This window comes from Sarcophilus harrisii, chromosome 5, assembly GCF_902635505.1.
Source record: "Sarcophilus harrisii chromosome 5, mSarHar1.11, whole genome shotgun sequence".
In the NCBI taxonomy this organism is placed as follows: Eukaryota; Metazoa; Chordata; class Mammalia; order Dasyuromorphia; family Dasyuridae; genus Sarcophilus; species Sarcophilus harrisii.
The window spans coordinates 204,986,891-205,000,141 of NC_045430.1; the positions used below are offsets into that span (position 1 = coordinate 204,986,891).

The window sequence follows — 13,251 nt, forward strand, 5'->3', positions numbered from 1 at the left end:
CTAGATCTAAATTTGGACCCTATACTCATACCTGCCAGTTATTCTTTATTCCTAGGCCTGAGAATTACTGCTTACCTAATTAAGAAATGACAAAAATAGATTTTAAAAAAGAAATCTGAAATGAGAATCCATTTCTTCCTTTCTTTTGTTTTTTTCCCTTAAAGTCAGAAATATTTCTATTTCTATTTATTGAAAGAATATCATTATGAACACAGTTTGGCAAGACCTTGGAATAATATTTTTCTATAGCCCCCAAGACCAAGCATGCATATTCTAAATCAATATTTTGAAATAAATAAAAGAATCATACTGAGTCAGTTTCATAGTCTTTTAAGCCCAATTCCCTGTTTTTGGTAAATGGAAGAGTTTAGTAATTGTCAATCTTCACAATATCCTCAGAAGATAGTGTGTCTCTCTTATTTAGTCTAGGAGAGATAAACAACTCCTCAGGCATATATAAATGGCACAATGGACAGAGTGCTGAACTTAGAGTCAGGAAAGATATGAAACTTCAGATCTTGTCTCAGATACTTACTAGTTCTGGGGCCATGAGCAAGTTCCTCAACCTGACTCGGCTTCAGTTTCTTTAATTTCTTTTTGTCTTCCTCATCTGTAAAATAGGATAGCAACAACCTCTACCTCTCAGGGTTGTTGAAAAGAAAAAATGTCACACTATTTTGTAAAGCAAGAATTTTAAGTCTTAAAAGTATTGTAACAATGCTAGTTATTATCATTTGATTTATATTTGTCATTATTAGGGATAGAAACCAGCTCTGGGATTTCTTTGGTTTAATGAATTCCCCCTACCAAAAAATGGTTTGCTCAGGGCCCCACAGCCAACAGGTGTTGAGAGGTAGGTCAGACCCAGACTTTCCTTGCTTCAAAACTCATTCTTACTTTGGAGAGAGCCCTGACTGTGGAGTCAGGAAAACCTGAGATCAAATTTAGCCTCAGAAACTTCCTAGCCATATGATACTGAGTAAGCCACTTAATCTGTTTGCCTCATTTCTTCATCATGAAAATGAAGATAATAATAATAATAATAATAGCAATATCTACCTACCAAGATTGTTATGAGGATCAAATTAGATTACATTTCTAAATGCTTTACAAAACACCTAGCATGACTTGTGCAGTATAATATTAAGTTAATAATAATAATGTTTGAATGCAAGCATCTGGGAAAAGAATTATGAAGTAAATAGGATAAATTTCTGTGAAAGTTAAAACCAGAGTGTGTCTCTTTTAAATAATGTTATCGATCACTACAACTAAGTGCTTAGTGTCTAATCACACATAAACTACTTTTATTGTACAATTTCTGTTGATTCTTTTAATATTTGTATGCCACACACCAAGTACAAGGCCCTCACATAGTAAACACTTAAAAATGTTTTTTGTGTGTTCTAATTTTTGAAGTTGTTATGTTGAATGATTGATTTTTAACTCTCCAACAAGGGTTTTTGTCCATTCTCTTTCATTCATTTTTTCTCATACATGGGTTGTTTGTATATTTCTTTTTTGTTCTTCTAGATCTGATTCTTGTGTTTATTTTTTGCTTTGCATTAGTTCATAATGTTCATGCATTATATTATCCCATTACATTAATGTACCACAATTTATTTGACTTTTTCAGCTGCCTTTAATAATCTCACCTCTGAAATTAAGATGTTATTCTGTTTTCCGCCATCCTTTTTATCATTATTTATTTGTATTGAAAACCAGAGAATTTTTCATAGATCTACTGAAATAATAGAGCTGGAAGATCTTTAGACACAATTTAGGAAAACACAATCTTCCCTACTTTCCCCATATTTAATAGATGAGGAACCTCATACCCAAAGAAAGAAAGCAGTTTATCCAATGTCATATAGGTGTTTAATCGTATACCAGGGACTAGACCACAGAGATCATTTCCTGTCCTGTTAATCTGGGCAATTTATATTTTTGTAAATATTCATATTTTTCATTTAAATTTTCAGTTTTATGTAAATGGGTGAAATAGTCCCTGATAATTTCTTTTACTTCTTCTTCGTTATTTGTTTTCACTACATTTTTTTCTTTTAAAAAATGACACTATACTATTATCAATAGTGACTGACAGTCTTGGTTGTTGTGAATTAAAAAGGGAGATTTGCAAAAGAACTCGAACTAGTCAATGCTGAAAGCCCTTTACTTTGAAACTTTAAAGGGAAAAAGTCAAAAGTTTAACTGGTGATGCCCAAGGGAATGTGCAGATGGAAGGTAGGAGAAAAAAGGGAAGAATATAAGAGCATCATCAATCTCCTTAACAGGGGAAGCAGATGGTACCTCCAGAACTAGGCATTAGCCAACAGCTGCAAAGCAGGGTAGGGAAGGAAGAAAAACAGACAGAGATGTTCCTAGAGCCTTAAGCATTTGAAGGTTTCAGGCCAAGGCAAGATGAAGAAGACCCAACAGTGTTGTGAGAAGTTGCCCATAGGATTTGGAACAGCTTTGCCCTGGGTTCTCTGGAGTTCTATCAAGGAGGACTACTAGGTGCATCTTCAGTTCTTTCATTTGAATAGTTCAGGGGTAGCGAAGAAGGCTATGTCATTTTTAAAGGAAAGCTAGGCAATTTCCACGTCTGTAGTTCTGAGTACAGTGCAGTGATTCACTCAGAGGCTGAGTTAAAATAAACATATCCCTCTTAATATAAACATATTCAATAGCCCTAGGGCTGGTATTCCAAAGAGATCATAAAAAGGGAAAAGAACCCACATGTGCAAAACTTTTTGTAACAGCCCTTTTTGTAGTGGCAAAGAACTGGAAACTGAGTGGGTGCCCATCCGTTGGAGAATGACTGAATAAGTTATGGCATATGAATGTTATGGAAATATTATTGTTCTATAAGAAATGAGAAAGATTATTTCAGAGAGGTCTAGAGAGACTTTCATGAACTGATGCTGAGTGAAGTGAGTAGAACCAAAAGATCATTATATATCGCAACAACAAGATTATACAATGATCTATTTTCATGGACCTGGCTCTTTTCAATAGTGGGGTAATTCAGGCCACTCCCAATGGTCTTGTCATGAAAAGAACCATCTGCACCCAGAGAGAGAGTTGTGAGGACTGAGTGTGGATTACAACATAGTATTTTCACTTTTTTATTGTTGTTTGCTTGCATTTTGTTTTCTTTCTCATTTTTTTTCTTTTGGATCTGATTTTTCTTGTGCAGCGTGATAATTGTGGAAATATGTGTAGAAGAATTGCACATGTTTAACCTATATTACTTGCTCTCTAGGGGAGAAAGTGGAGGGGTGGGGGAAGGAAGGGAAAAATTTTGGAACACAAGGTTTTGCAAGCATGAATGTTGAAAATTATCTATGCATATGTTTTGAAAATAAAAAGTTTTAACAAAAAATAGCTACAGGTAAAAAACAGTCTTTAAGGTAGCTAAAATTGTCCAGGAAAGTAAAAGTCTCCAGCAAGAAAGTTAAAATAAGTTATAGGATATATAGAATAACTTTGATAACTTATCAAGGATATTACTTGGTATGTCAGGAGCTTTCTGATAAAGTCTTGAATGCCACTTTTATATTCTTCTTGCCTAAAGGGCCCATAGGTGAGTCCCCAATCAAAATACCTGGTGGCACAGTTAACTCTAACTGTCCCAGGTTTCCACCATAACTTCTTTAATTCCAACAATCCCAGGTGATGTTATAGAAATGTGAAGAATTAACTCATACCTCCCCCATTCTACCAGTATCTTAGCCCACAACAAAACTCTTATTCTGTGTGTTTTTAAACTTTTCACCAGTCATAAGCAGGGAGGTTCCAAGCAGAAGTTCCTAGTCCAGAAAACTCCTTAAAAGGAAAGGGATATCAGGGAAAACAAAAGGAAAAGGAGGAGCAGATACATAGATGAGGCATAACGAACCTTGTATAAGCTAAGCCTGGGGAAAAAAAGTTTTTTCCACTATGAATTACAAGTAACTGACCAGAAAACTAAATTTTAAAAATATGTTTGTCTGAGCTTCAGATAAAAGATAAATAGAAAACAAATAATGTAAATAGTAACTGTGGTCTATTTTAGTTCTGGAAACTGAATCTTAATAGTAAGTTTGACTCTTAGGTGCAAATTCTTATTGTCAAAGGTTGCAGCAATTATGGGATAAGTTTAAATAACACAAACATTTGACTGCTTGGTTTTCCCTCCTTGTTATTTATTTTCATCCCTCCCCCAAGTATGTTTTATGTATATTAATTAGAGAACGATTCTGGTAATTTTCCAGTATTGTTTATAGATGTTTTCAAGGGCTAAGTGCCTTGGTTGTTCAAATTCTCATTCTGTAAGTCAAAATCATTCCTACAGATACTAATAAAAGGTATAGAACTCACTACAATAAAGAGATGTTCACTTCAACTATTTATATGATATTGACTGCCCGTTCTCATACTGCCCCTGGACTTCTATCTCCACCTAGACTATCTTTCTTCTGGGATACATCTTCCCACTAGACAGGACTTCTCTCAATGCCCACTCTGGCTTAAGGATCCCAGCACACAGGTTTAGGGATGAGCCAGCAGCAATGGCAATGTGTGCTCTTTGGAATCCTGTTAGTGAACTCCCATTCATCATTCCCTATTTCCTCAGCATCTTCTCACAAGCCACCTCATCCAGAAGCCATACTTGGGAGGTTTCAACTTTCTTCCTCTGAATTTCTGCCTCCAGGAAGCCCATTGCCCTTCTTGTTGATTACCTGCATCTGATCCACTATTTCTAACAGAAAATAACTTTGCTCTGTACTCTGTATTTGTTTCATCTACTACCTAGCCATCTGAACTAAAGACTATACCTTTGAGGATTTAGCTCTTTCTCTGGATCCTACCCATAATTCAGTTATCTTGCTCCTCCCTGGTCATTTTTCTTCCCTTTCTCTATTCTAGAAATCAGCTCTGCCTTTCCTCTGGAAAGGGCATATCAATCTACTCCCCTTTAATTCCATATCCCTTCCCTCTAACTTCCTGGATCAAAACGCATCTCGCTAACTACCACTATATTATAACATATTGTTATTGAGATCAAGAACTGTTTTTACTTTTATGTTTGCATCTCTGCTGTTTAGTACATAATAAACACTTATCCATTCTTTTCTAGATCCTTTCTCACATTTCTTCCATCTTCTGATATTCACTGAAACTTAGTTTTCTCTTGAAGACCCTTCATTTATTCTCAGATTTCTATACAGTAAGCATTGTCAGAAAGAACAGTGCCTGATGTACCTATGGCAACCAGGTAGATTTTTACACATAGTTCACAGAAACAATGCTTGAACTTGGATTTGAGAAAGAGAAGGATATTCCATTTTGCTGAGCCACACAGAGGAGGCAAATGGTGTAGAACAACGTAATGGGTACCTTGGTCTTTTATGAACCCATCTTCCTTCATGATTGGTAGATTATTACACCATATGTTGATGATCCAGAAGCTGGGAAGTGCCCCTTCTTGCCAAGAATTTATATGAACCCTGGGGAGACTGAAGCACAATGAAAAAAATTTTTGCTTCATGATCCCTGCCTTGCCTTTGGGGATAGGAACAGCTAGATGCTCATATCCCTGGTAATTTGCTTGGTTATTTCTTTCCATTTCATTCCCTCCAGGAGAGGGGAGAAGTTAAAGGAGAAGCTTGCTCTAATACTGATGCATGAAGTTTGCGAACCCAGATTTTCCTCTTATTATTCTTGTGGGTTACTTACAAATTTAATCACATCTACTTAGTATAAGTGAAAATTTGGCAGCCCTAAATCCTGACTTGTATGGGTTAATTGTGGCAACAGAGAAGACACAGAAAAAATAAGAGTTGTCTTTGCCATTGTGGAAATAGAGATATTATGTCAAATATCTACCTACCAATAGATGCGTGATGAAGCATAACGGGAGAGAGAATACAATTCAGAATTATTCTCTACACTACTAAAAGAAACCATTTGGGCCATATGTGTGTAACACTGGTGCTCTGGGTCCCATTGGCTGGAAGCTGGGTATGCTACATTTACACTTCTCCCTCCAGATTCTCTAGTATCCTTAGGGAGCTGGGATTTGAGAGAGGTGCTCTCATCAATTCCATTGACTCAAATGACTACACCAATTTTAGGGGTCCCTAGCCCCAGTTCTGTTTAACTACTTAATGATGAAATGAGCTTGTACTATGAAATATTTACTGCAAAGGTAGAGCACAAACATACAAACATTCACCCAAAACATCTGAGGGACATATGTCTCCCCCATGCACATACCATCTCATTCTTTAAGTAAGAGGAATTAAGTTGCCAATATAGTTTAGTTCCAATATAGTATTAGTTGTACCAAGCTCCAAGTTAAAAGGCTCCTGGGCTTGTATCCCTAGACTCTTGAGTTCTCAGGTTTCTTTGCTGAGTTAATTCCAACATTTAGTCCATGCTATTAATGAATAAATTCTTCACCTCTGGATGCCACTGAAAAGAGTGAGTGAAGATAGCTTTAAAAGTGCAGTCAGTTCTAGTTACACAGCAAGTAGAAAGAAGCTATTCCCATCCATATGGTAAATGAATACAGGGCATTTTCTCCCAGAATCAAGTCCCTGGCACCTTCCCATGGCTGCCTCCATTTTAGGGAACCTGGACATGTGCCAAAGCTTTATTACATATGCATTTTTTACTATTATACCCAGGACTATTATTATTTCCCTTAAAGTCCCATCACAAGAAGAATCTCTTCTCTCTTTTCTCTCTACATTTTGGGTCTCATCCAGGATGGTTATCTTCTTCATTTTTCTTCTCAGAATTCTCAAATCCAAATTTAAATGTTATTGCTTCTGTGAGCAGTCCTTCTGGCATTATTCACGAAATGGGGAAAACAGGAAACAACAGATTACCTTTATTCCCTTTCCTATACTTAGAATGGTCTTTCTCCTTACCTGTGCTCTTAGGATCCTTTAGTCTCCTTAAAAGCTCAGCTTAAAAATCTTACATATCTTCTGATATGAAGTTTCTCCCGATTTTCTAGTACTTTACAACTAAATTATCTGCAGTTTAATTTGTATGTAATATTTGTCTTTCTGTGTAACTGTTGTTTCTCCCATTGAATATAAGCTCTTGAGAGTAAAGAACTTTTCCTCATCTTTGACTCCCAGCACTCAGGATAATATCTGACTCAGATTAGGGGTCCAGTAAATGTATATAAATTGATTGATTTGCATTCTCTCTAAAGCTGATGATAAGAAGGAAAAGGAGAACAGGACTTCTTAGTCTAGGAACTTTAACAAAAAAACTTTTTTGATGTTTTAAATAGTCTATCATTCCTCTAAGCTTTATATGATCTCAAATACTATTTGGCCTCTTTCATTCTCTCTCCATACCAGGGCTCTAATTCAATACATTCAGTGCCTGTGACAGGAAAATCACATTATCAGAACAAATCAAGGAAGCATTCGCATTTTGCTCAAAAAGTTTATTATGCTTGTTCCCCTTGGGCTATTTGACTCTATTTGGACTATTTACAGAAAACTTGAAGGAATTTGCACATTTGCCTCCTTTTTACAACATGTATCTGTTATCTCTGGGTAATTCTTTTTTTTTTTTTTTTTTTGTAGTTCTATAAAACATTTTCATTTTTTATTGCAGCTTTTATTTTCAAAACATATATATGGCTAGTTTTTCAACACTGACCATTGCAAAACCCTGTATTCCAATTTTCCCCCCTTATCTCCATCCCCTCCCCTAGATGGCAAGTAATCCAATATATGTTAAACATGTTAAAATATGTTAAATCCAATATATGTACACATATTTATGCACTTATTGTGCTGCACAAGAAAAATCAGATCAAAAAGGAAAAAATGCAAAAGAAAACAAAATGCAAGCAAATAACAAAAAGAGTGAAACTGCTATGTTGTGATCTACACTCAGTTCCCACAGTCCTTTCTCTGGTGTAGATGACTCTCTTCATCACAAAATCATTGTAAATAGCTTCAATCATCTCATTATTGAAACGAGCCACATCCATCAGAATTGATCTTCATATAATTTTGTGGTTGCCATGTACAATGATCTCCTGGTTCTGCTCATTTCACTCAGCATCAGTTCATGTAAGTCTCTCCAGGCTTCTCTGAAATCATCCTGCTGATTGTTTTTTACAGAACAATAATATTCCATAACATTCATATACCACAATTTATTCAGCCATTCTCCATCTGATGGGCATCCACTCAGTTTCCAGTTTCTTGCCACTACAAAAAGGACTGCCGCAAACATTTTTACATACATGGGACCCTTTCTCTGCTTTATTATCTCTTTGGGATATGTCTGGGTAATTCTTTAAAGAATATCACATCAAAGAATTAAAGATATTAATATGGATGTATTACTTTCAGACATACAAATGGCTTAATCGCCTATCAAAGCAATAAAATAATAAGTATGTTTAACATTGCAAGAAAAATCCTACATATCAGAATCTACCTGAGGGTCAATATCACTCTTTAATGACGATTTTCTACACAGCATTGGATGCATTCATTCCCATTAACTCTGAGGTTTTTGTTGCTTTCAGGGATTACTATATAACCATGGTGAAGTGGGCAACAAGTACCAAAGTAGCAGTGAACTGGCTGAACCGAGCCCAGAATGTATCCATCCTCACACTCTGTGATGCTACTACTGGGGTTTGCACAAAGGTAAGAGACTGGTTCAGCCATGATCACTTGCCTTGGACAATCAAGCCAAATCAAGCCTAATCAAGCCAAACTTTATCAAAACCATTCTCAAAGTCATTCTGACCTAGGCATTCAAGTGAATCCGTTAGTCAATCCCTTGAAAAGATGGGACTAGCAGAAGATTCTCTACTCATCATTCCCACCTTTTAAATGGGCTTAAGCATTGTCTATAACCATAAGGTTTGTATCATAGAAATGTACAATCAGAATAGTTCTTAGAACCAGGCTCTCACTGGATAAATAGATTAATGGGGAACCTTTTTCTGCATGAGAGTCACCAGCAAGGCTAAGAAAAAGCTCATGACACTATTAGGCAAATATAGAGAAGAGGGAAAAGGGGTATGTGAAAAAGCGAGGAGCTATCCATGGTAGCAAATTAATAAAGTAGATCAAGTAAGTGATACAGGCACTCTGGATTGTTCATCTCTGAACATGGCCTTGGGCCTTCTTTATTAACACAATTTTTATTAATTAGCATTGTGCAAGTATCTTGGCTTTCAAATTTATGAAGGTCATTAGTAATGTTCCCATTGAACCATTGACAGTTGTGAGAAGATTTTTATTACAAAATATATGGGATAATTTCATTAAAAAAATCACAGCTCTGGTACAACTACTGGAACAACTCTCTCCAAAATGGTTAGAACTGAAGGAAACCCTGGTCAACAGCTTTTCTGAGCAGTCACTCCTGGGTTATGTTCCCTGACTCCAAGAGGAAAATTAGCCTTGACAATCACCTTGAATAGAAACCACTGACAAGATACAACTCTTACTCCAAGTGACCCATACTTTAAGAAACACCCTTCAGCTTAGTACTCTTGGAGGATGGAAAGGAGTGAAAAGTGGCTATATGCCAAGGATTCAGGAATTACTCATTACAGGGAGACTTTAGGGAACGAAGTTAAGGAGACATGAAATTATTTTCCTTATTAGGAGAGGATTCTAAATTGATTTCAAAAAAAAAAAAGAAACCAACTTAGGGGAAAAATTTTGAGTCAGTCTCTATAACAAGTGATACCCAATGACAGAATCCCAGGTGGGATAGACCATCCCATTGTACAATAGCCATTTCATCTCACTTTGCCATGTTTTTCCATAAATCATTTGGATTTATTGGCCTTCTGCTCTTATCTTTGGGTCAAAAAATAAGTCAATTGAGATCTTGCAGACCCCTGAGTCTGTCTCTCATATTATATTACCAGATTGAGGAAAAAGAATCAGGTCAGAAAAATCAACTTTAGATGTAATCCCCCTTGTCACTGGAAGGCTTCCACTGGGATTTTTAATAGACAGATTTGTGTCAGGTATATAAGCTCTGTTGAGGATATTATCTTATGCCTTAATATGTCTGTTTGGATAGCTGATGTAGTTGTCCAGATGTTTTCTCAGGTCATACTCCAAAATATATCTCCTCCCAATCACCGTCAAGTGTAAGAAGTTGGGGGCCTCCTAGTATAAGTTCAGGGACATGTGAAGTAGAGATTGGGCTGAAGGCTCCCCACAGACTTTCTTGTTCATTACTAAAATGACAACATTTTACAATTGCCTTAAAGGAAAAGGAATGGATTTCTGAGAATGTCTGTGAAGTGATGCATGTCAGATGGAGAAAGGCCATTTCTCTGGCAGCTGTGGCTTTTGTTGCTAGGCTAGGAGACAAACCTCGCAGGACAATGATACATGTATTTAGCCCAGAGCCACAAAGAAGGAGAAAGAGGCTGCCTTGGGCTTACCTGTTCACCTAGCACGGCTCAGCAGTTCTTCTGTCCTTGTGCAGCCACTAGTTAGATGCAGTCAAATCGGTTTCTGCCTTAAAAAACCCAGATACAATACATGTAAAAATCCCTTTTCTAATTCTCTTATTTTATTTCAGAAACATGAGGATGAAAGCGAAGCTTGGCTGCACAGACAGGTAACTATCTTTATACTATTCATCATTTTTGCTGCAAAAATCAGATATTAAGAAGCATACATCCCCAGAGATTGATATTGCTCAAGCAATTGTTATAAGAAGCAAAAACTTCTGATAATATCACATCATAAGTACAGAGTTAGAAGGGACCTTAAAGTATGTCATTTTATAGGCGAGCAAAATGAGGTTCAGAGTGTAAGTGACAGAGCCAAGATTTGAACCCAGGTGCTTTGAGTGTAAACTATCTGGGTAAATGTTGATTGAGTTCTAATGAGCTGGAGTGACTTGCTCAGAACCTTAGGAATATCACCTGAGTTGGTACTTGCAATTTCTAATGTGTTGTCCTGGTAGATCTATAGAAACTTGCCAAATGTGAGCCAAAATAGCAGAAAATTTGCGATGTTTGAAAGCTCTCTGCAAGTTTTTCATGGCTGCAATTACTGTTCTGTCCCTATATATCAGACTCTTTCCTATACCATATATCATGTTCCTCAAAGAAATTGAGAGATGGAGAGGAACATGGATAGACAAGGAATTCCCCTCTCTCATCTGTCTATCTCTAACTCTAAAATAACTTGAGACAGCAGTGTAAACTAACATATAAGCCTGGAGTCTTTAGAAATTGAAGTCTAAGCTAAAAAAAAAAAAAAATTAAAACCCTGGGAGAAATGAGATCATTTAGATTTTTGGGTTTTTTTCCCCTCTAAGATCATCCTGTGTACTTGATTAAGTCATACCCGCCAACTCATAATTCAGTATGTCATTTTCAACAATCTCTAATTACATTACTGTGCATATTCCTTTGATTGACATAGATCGATTCCTTTCCATGTGTTATAGCAGTTTAATGAGTTGTATATTTGTTTGTTTTTTTTTATGAAAGTCTCTTCTTGTGGATTATTCTGCAGTGATGAGTCAGTCTGAACCTTGCTAGTCTGAGCTGAAGTAAAATGAAGAATCTATTATTGCGCTTGAATTCCTAGTCTTCTTGTTCATTGAACAAAGAAATATTTAGTAAACACTTCCTGGATGCTATTATTATTCCCATTTTACAGATTAGGGAACTGAGGTAAATAGAAATTAAGTGTCTTGCCCAGATGTATACAACTAGTAATTTATCTGAGGCTAGATCTACACTCAGGTCTTCCTGACTCCTGACTCAGTGGTCTATCCACTACCCCTCCTAGCTTCCTTTGTAGAGAAAAACATGTACCCATGTAAGTAAAACAGGGATATTGTAAAAGTACTCATAACAAGTACCTACTAACATACCAAGCGCTCTGTTAAGTGTTTTTAAAATAACTCATTCAATCATCACAATAACAACCCTGAGAGGTAGGTGCCACTAGTAGCCCCATTTTACAGATGAGGAAACTAAGACAGAAGTTGAATGCCTTCCCAAGAATCATACGAATAGAAGATATCTGTGGCTATATTTGAAATGAAGTTTTCTTGGTTTTGGACTTAGAACTCTAGGCACTGTACCACTTAGCTGTTTAGGTGGACATGTAACATGTATACATGTAAATAAATGCAAGGTAATTTTAAAAGTACTGACAGCTAGGAAGGGGTAGATCAGGGGAGGCTTGACAGAAGAATTAGCAATTTCCAAAAAGTGGAATTGATAAAGAGTCCATTCGAAGCAGAACAAAGGCTTATGAGAAAGAACCCTCAGAGTTAGGAGATAGATTTTCAGGTGTAGGAAATAGCTCAGAGTTCAGTGTAACTGAAACATAGAGTATGCAAAGGTGAGTAATGTGAAAGTGGGAGCTAAATAATGAAAGGCATTAAGCACCAAACTGTTCAATTTACTTTTTATTTTAGAGGTAATAGGTAGAATTTTGAAAAGGGGAGCTGCTTGGTCATGGTGGTGGCTTAGGATATATGTATGTATACATATATGTGTATGTATATGTATATATGGATCATCCATGTCTCGACTTCTATTCCCCCCATATACAAACCCCATAAGGTCCTTGGGGGCAAAAATTGTCTAATTTTTTCCCTTGTTCTCCCAATGCTACTTATATCATGTCATTTAGGTCATTGCAAATTTTACTGTAGATAGAACAATGTCCTTGACTCTGGAAATCCCGCTCATGCCCAGGTCTCTTCTTTTCAATCACTTAACATTTATTCATCAATCAACAAACATTTATTAGATGTTCACTGTTTTTTAAACACTTTTTGGCACTGGTTTAAAAAAAACAGTTTAAATAAAGCATGATTCTTCCTTTTCACCTCACTCACTATTATTTTCATGTAATTTCATCCTACTTTTGACTATTTGTAAAAGGCAATTAATTAGACAGCTAATAAGCATTTAGCATTCTATGATAGTTTTTCCATCTTTGGAAATAATATGGTGTAGTAATAGACAAAAACCCAACCTTAAACCTGGCAGGACCTGCATTCAAGTTCTGCCCATGACACATATTGACTAGATTATCCTGATTAAATTACTTAACTTCTCAGTGTTCTCAGAAACTCTCTAAAACTATGATTTACAGAGGAAGTACTGACCTGAATTTAAAAAAAGACATTTTCCCCCAAGAAATTCCATACATCTAACACTAAAATGGTGGGTTCCATTATTCTCATTCATTATATGCCCTCCAGGCTATT

The 13,251-nt window shown here is 36.3% G+C and overlaps 1 protein-coding gene across 5 annotated transcripts in view; it reads left to right on the forward strand.

Moving 5' to 3' along the window:
* The window catches only part of DPP6 (dipeptidyl peptidase like 6), a 1,318,691-nt gene that overhangs the window by 1,163,942 nt on the left and 141,498 nt on the right, over positions 1-13,251 (forward strand). For all 5 annotated transcript variants that reach the window (XM_031941254.1, XM_031941257.1, XM_031941253.1 and 2 more), the window contains exons 11-12: positions 8,555-8,678; positions 10,588-10,626. In XM_031941254.1, the coding sequence (XP_031797114.1) occupies positions 8,555-8,678; positions 10,588-10,626 (163 nt within the window). The remainder of the gene's footprint in view (positions 1-8,554; positions 8,679-10,587; positions 10,627-13,251) is intronic.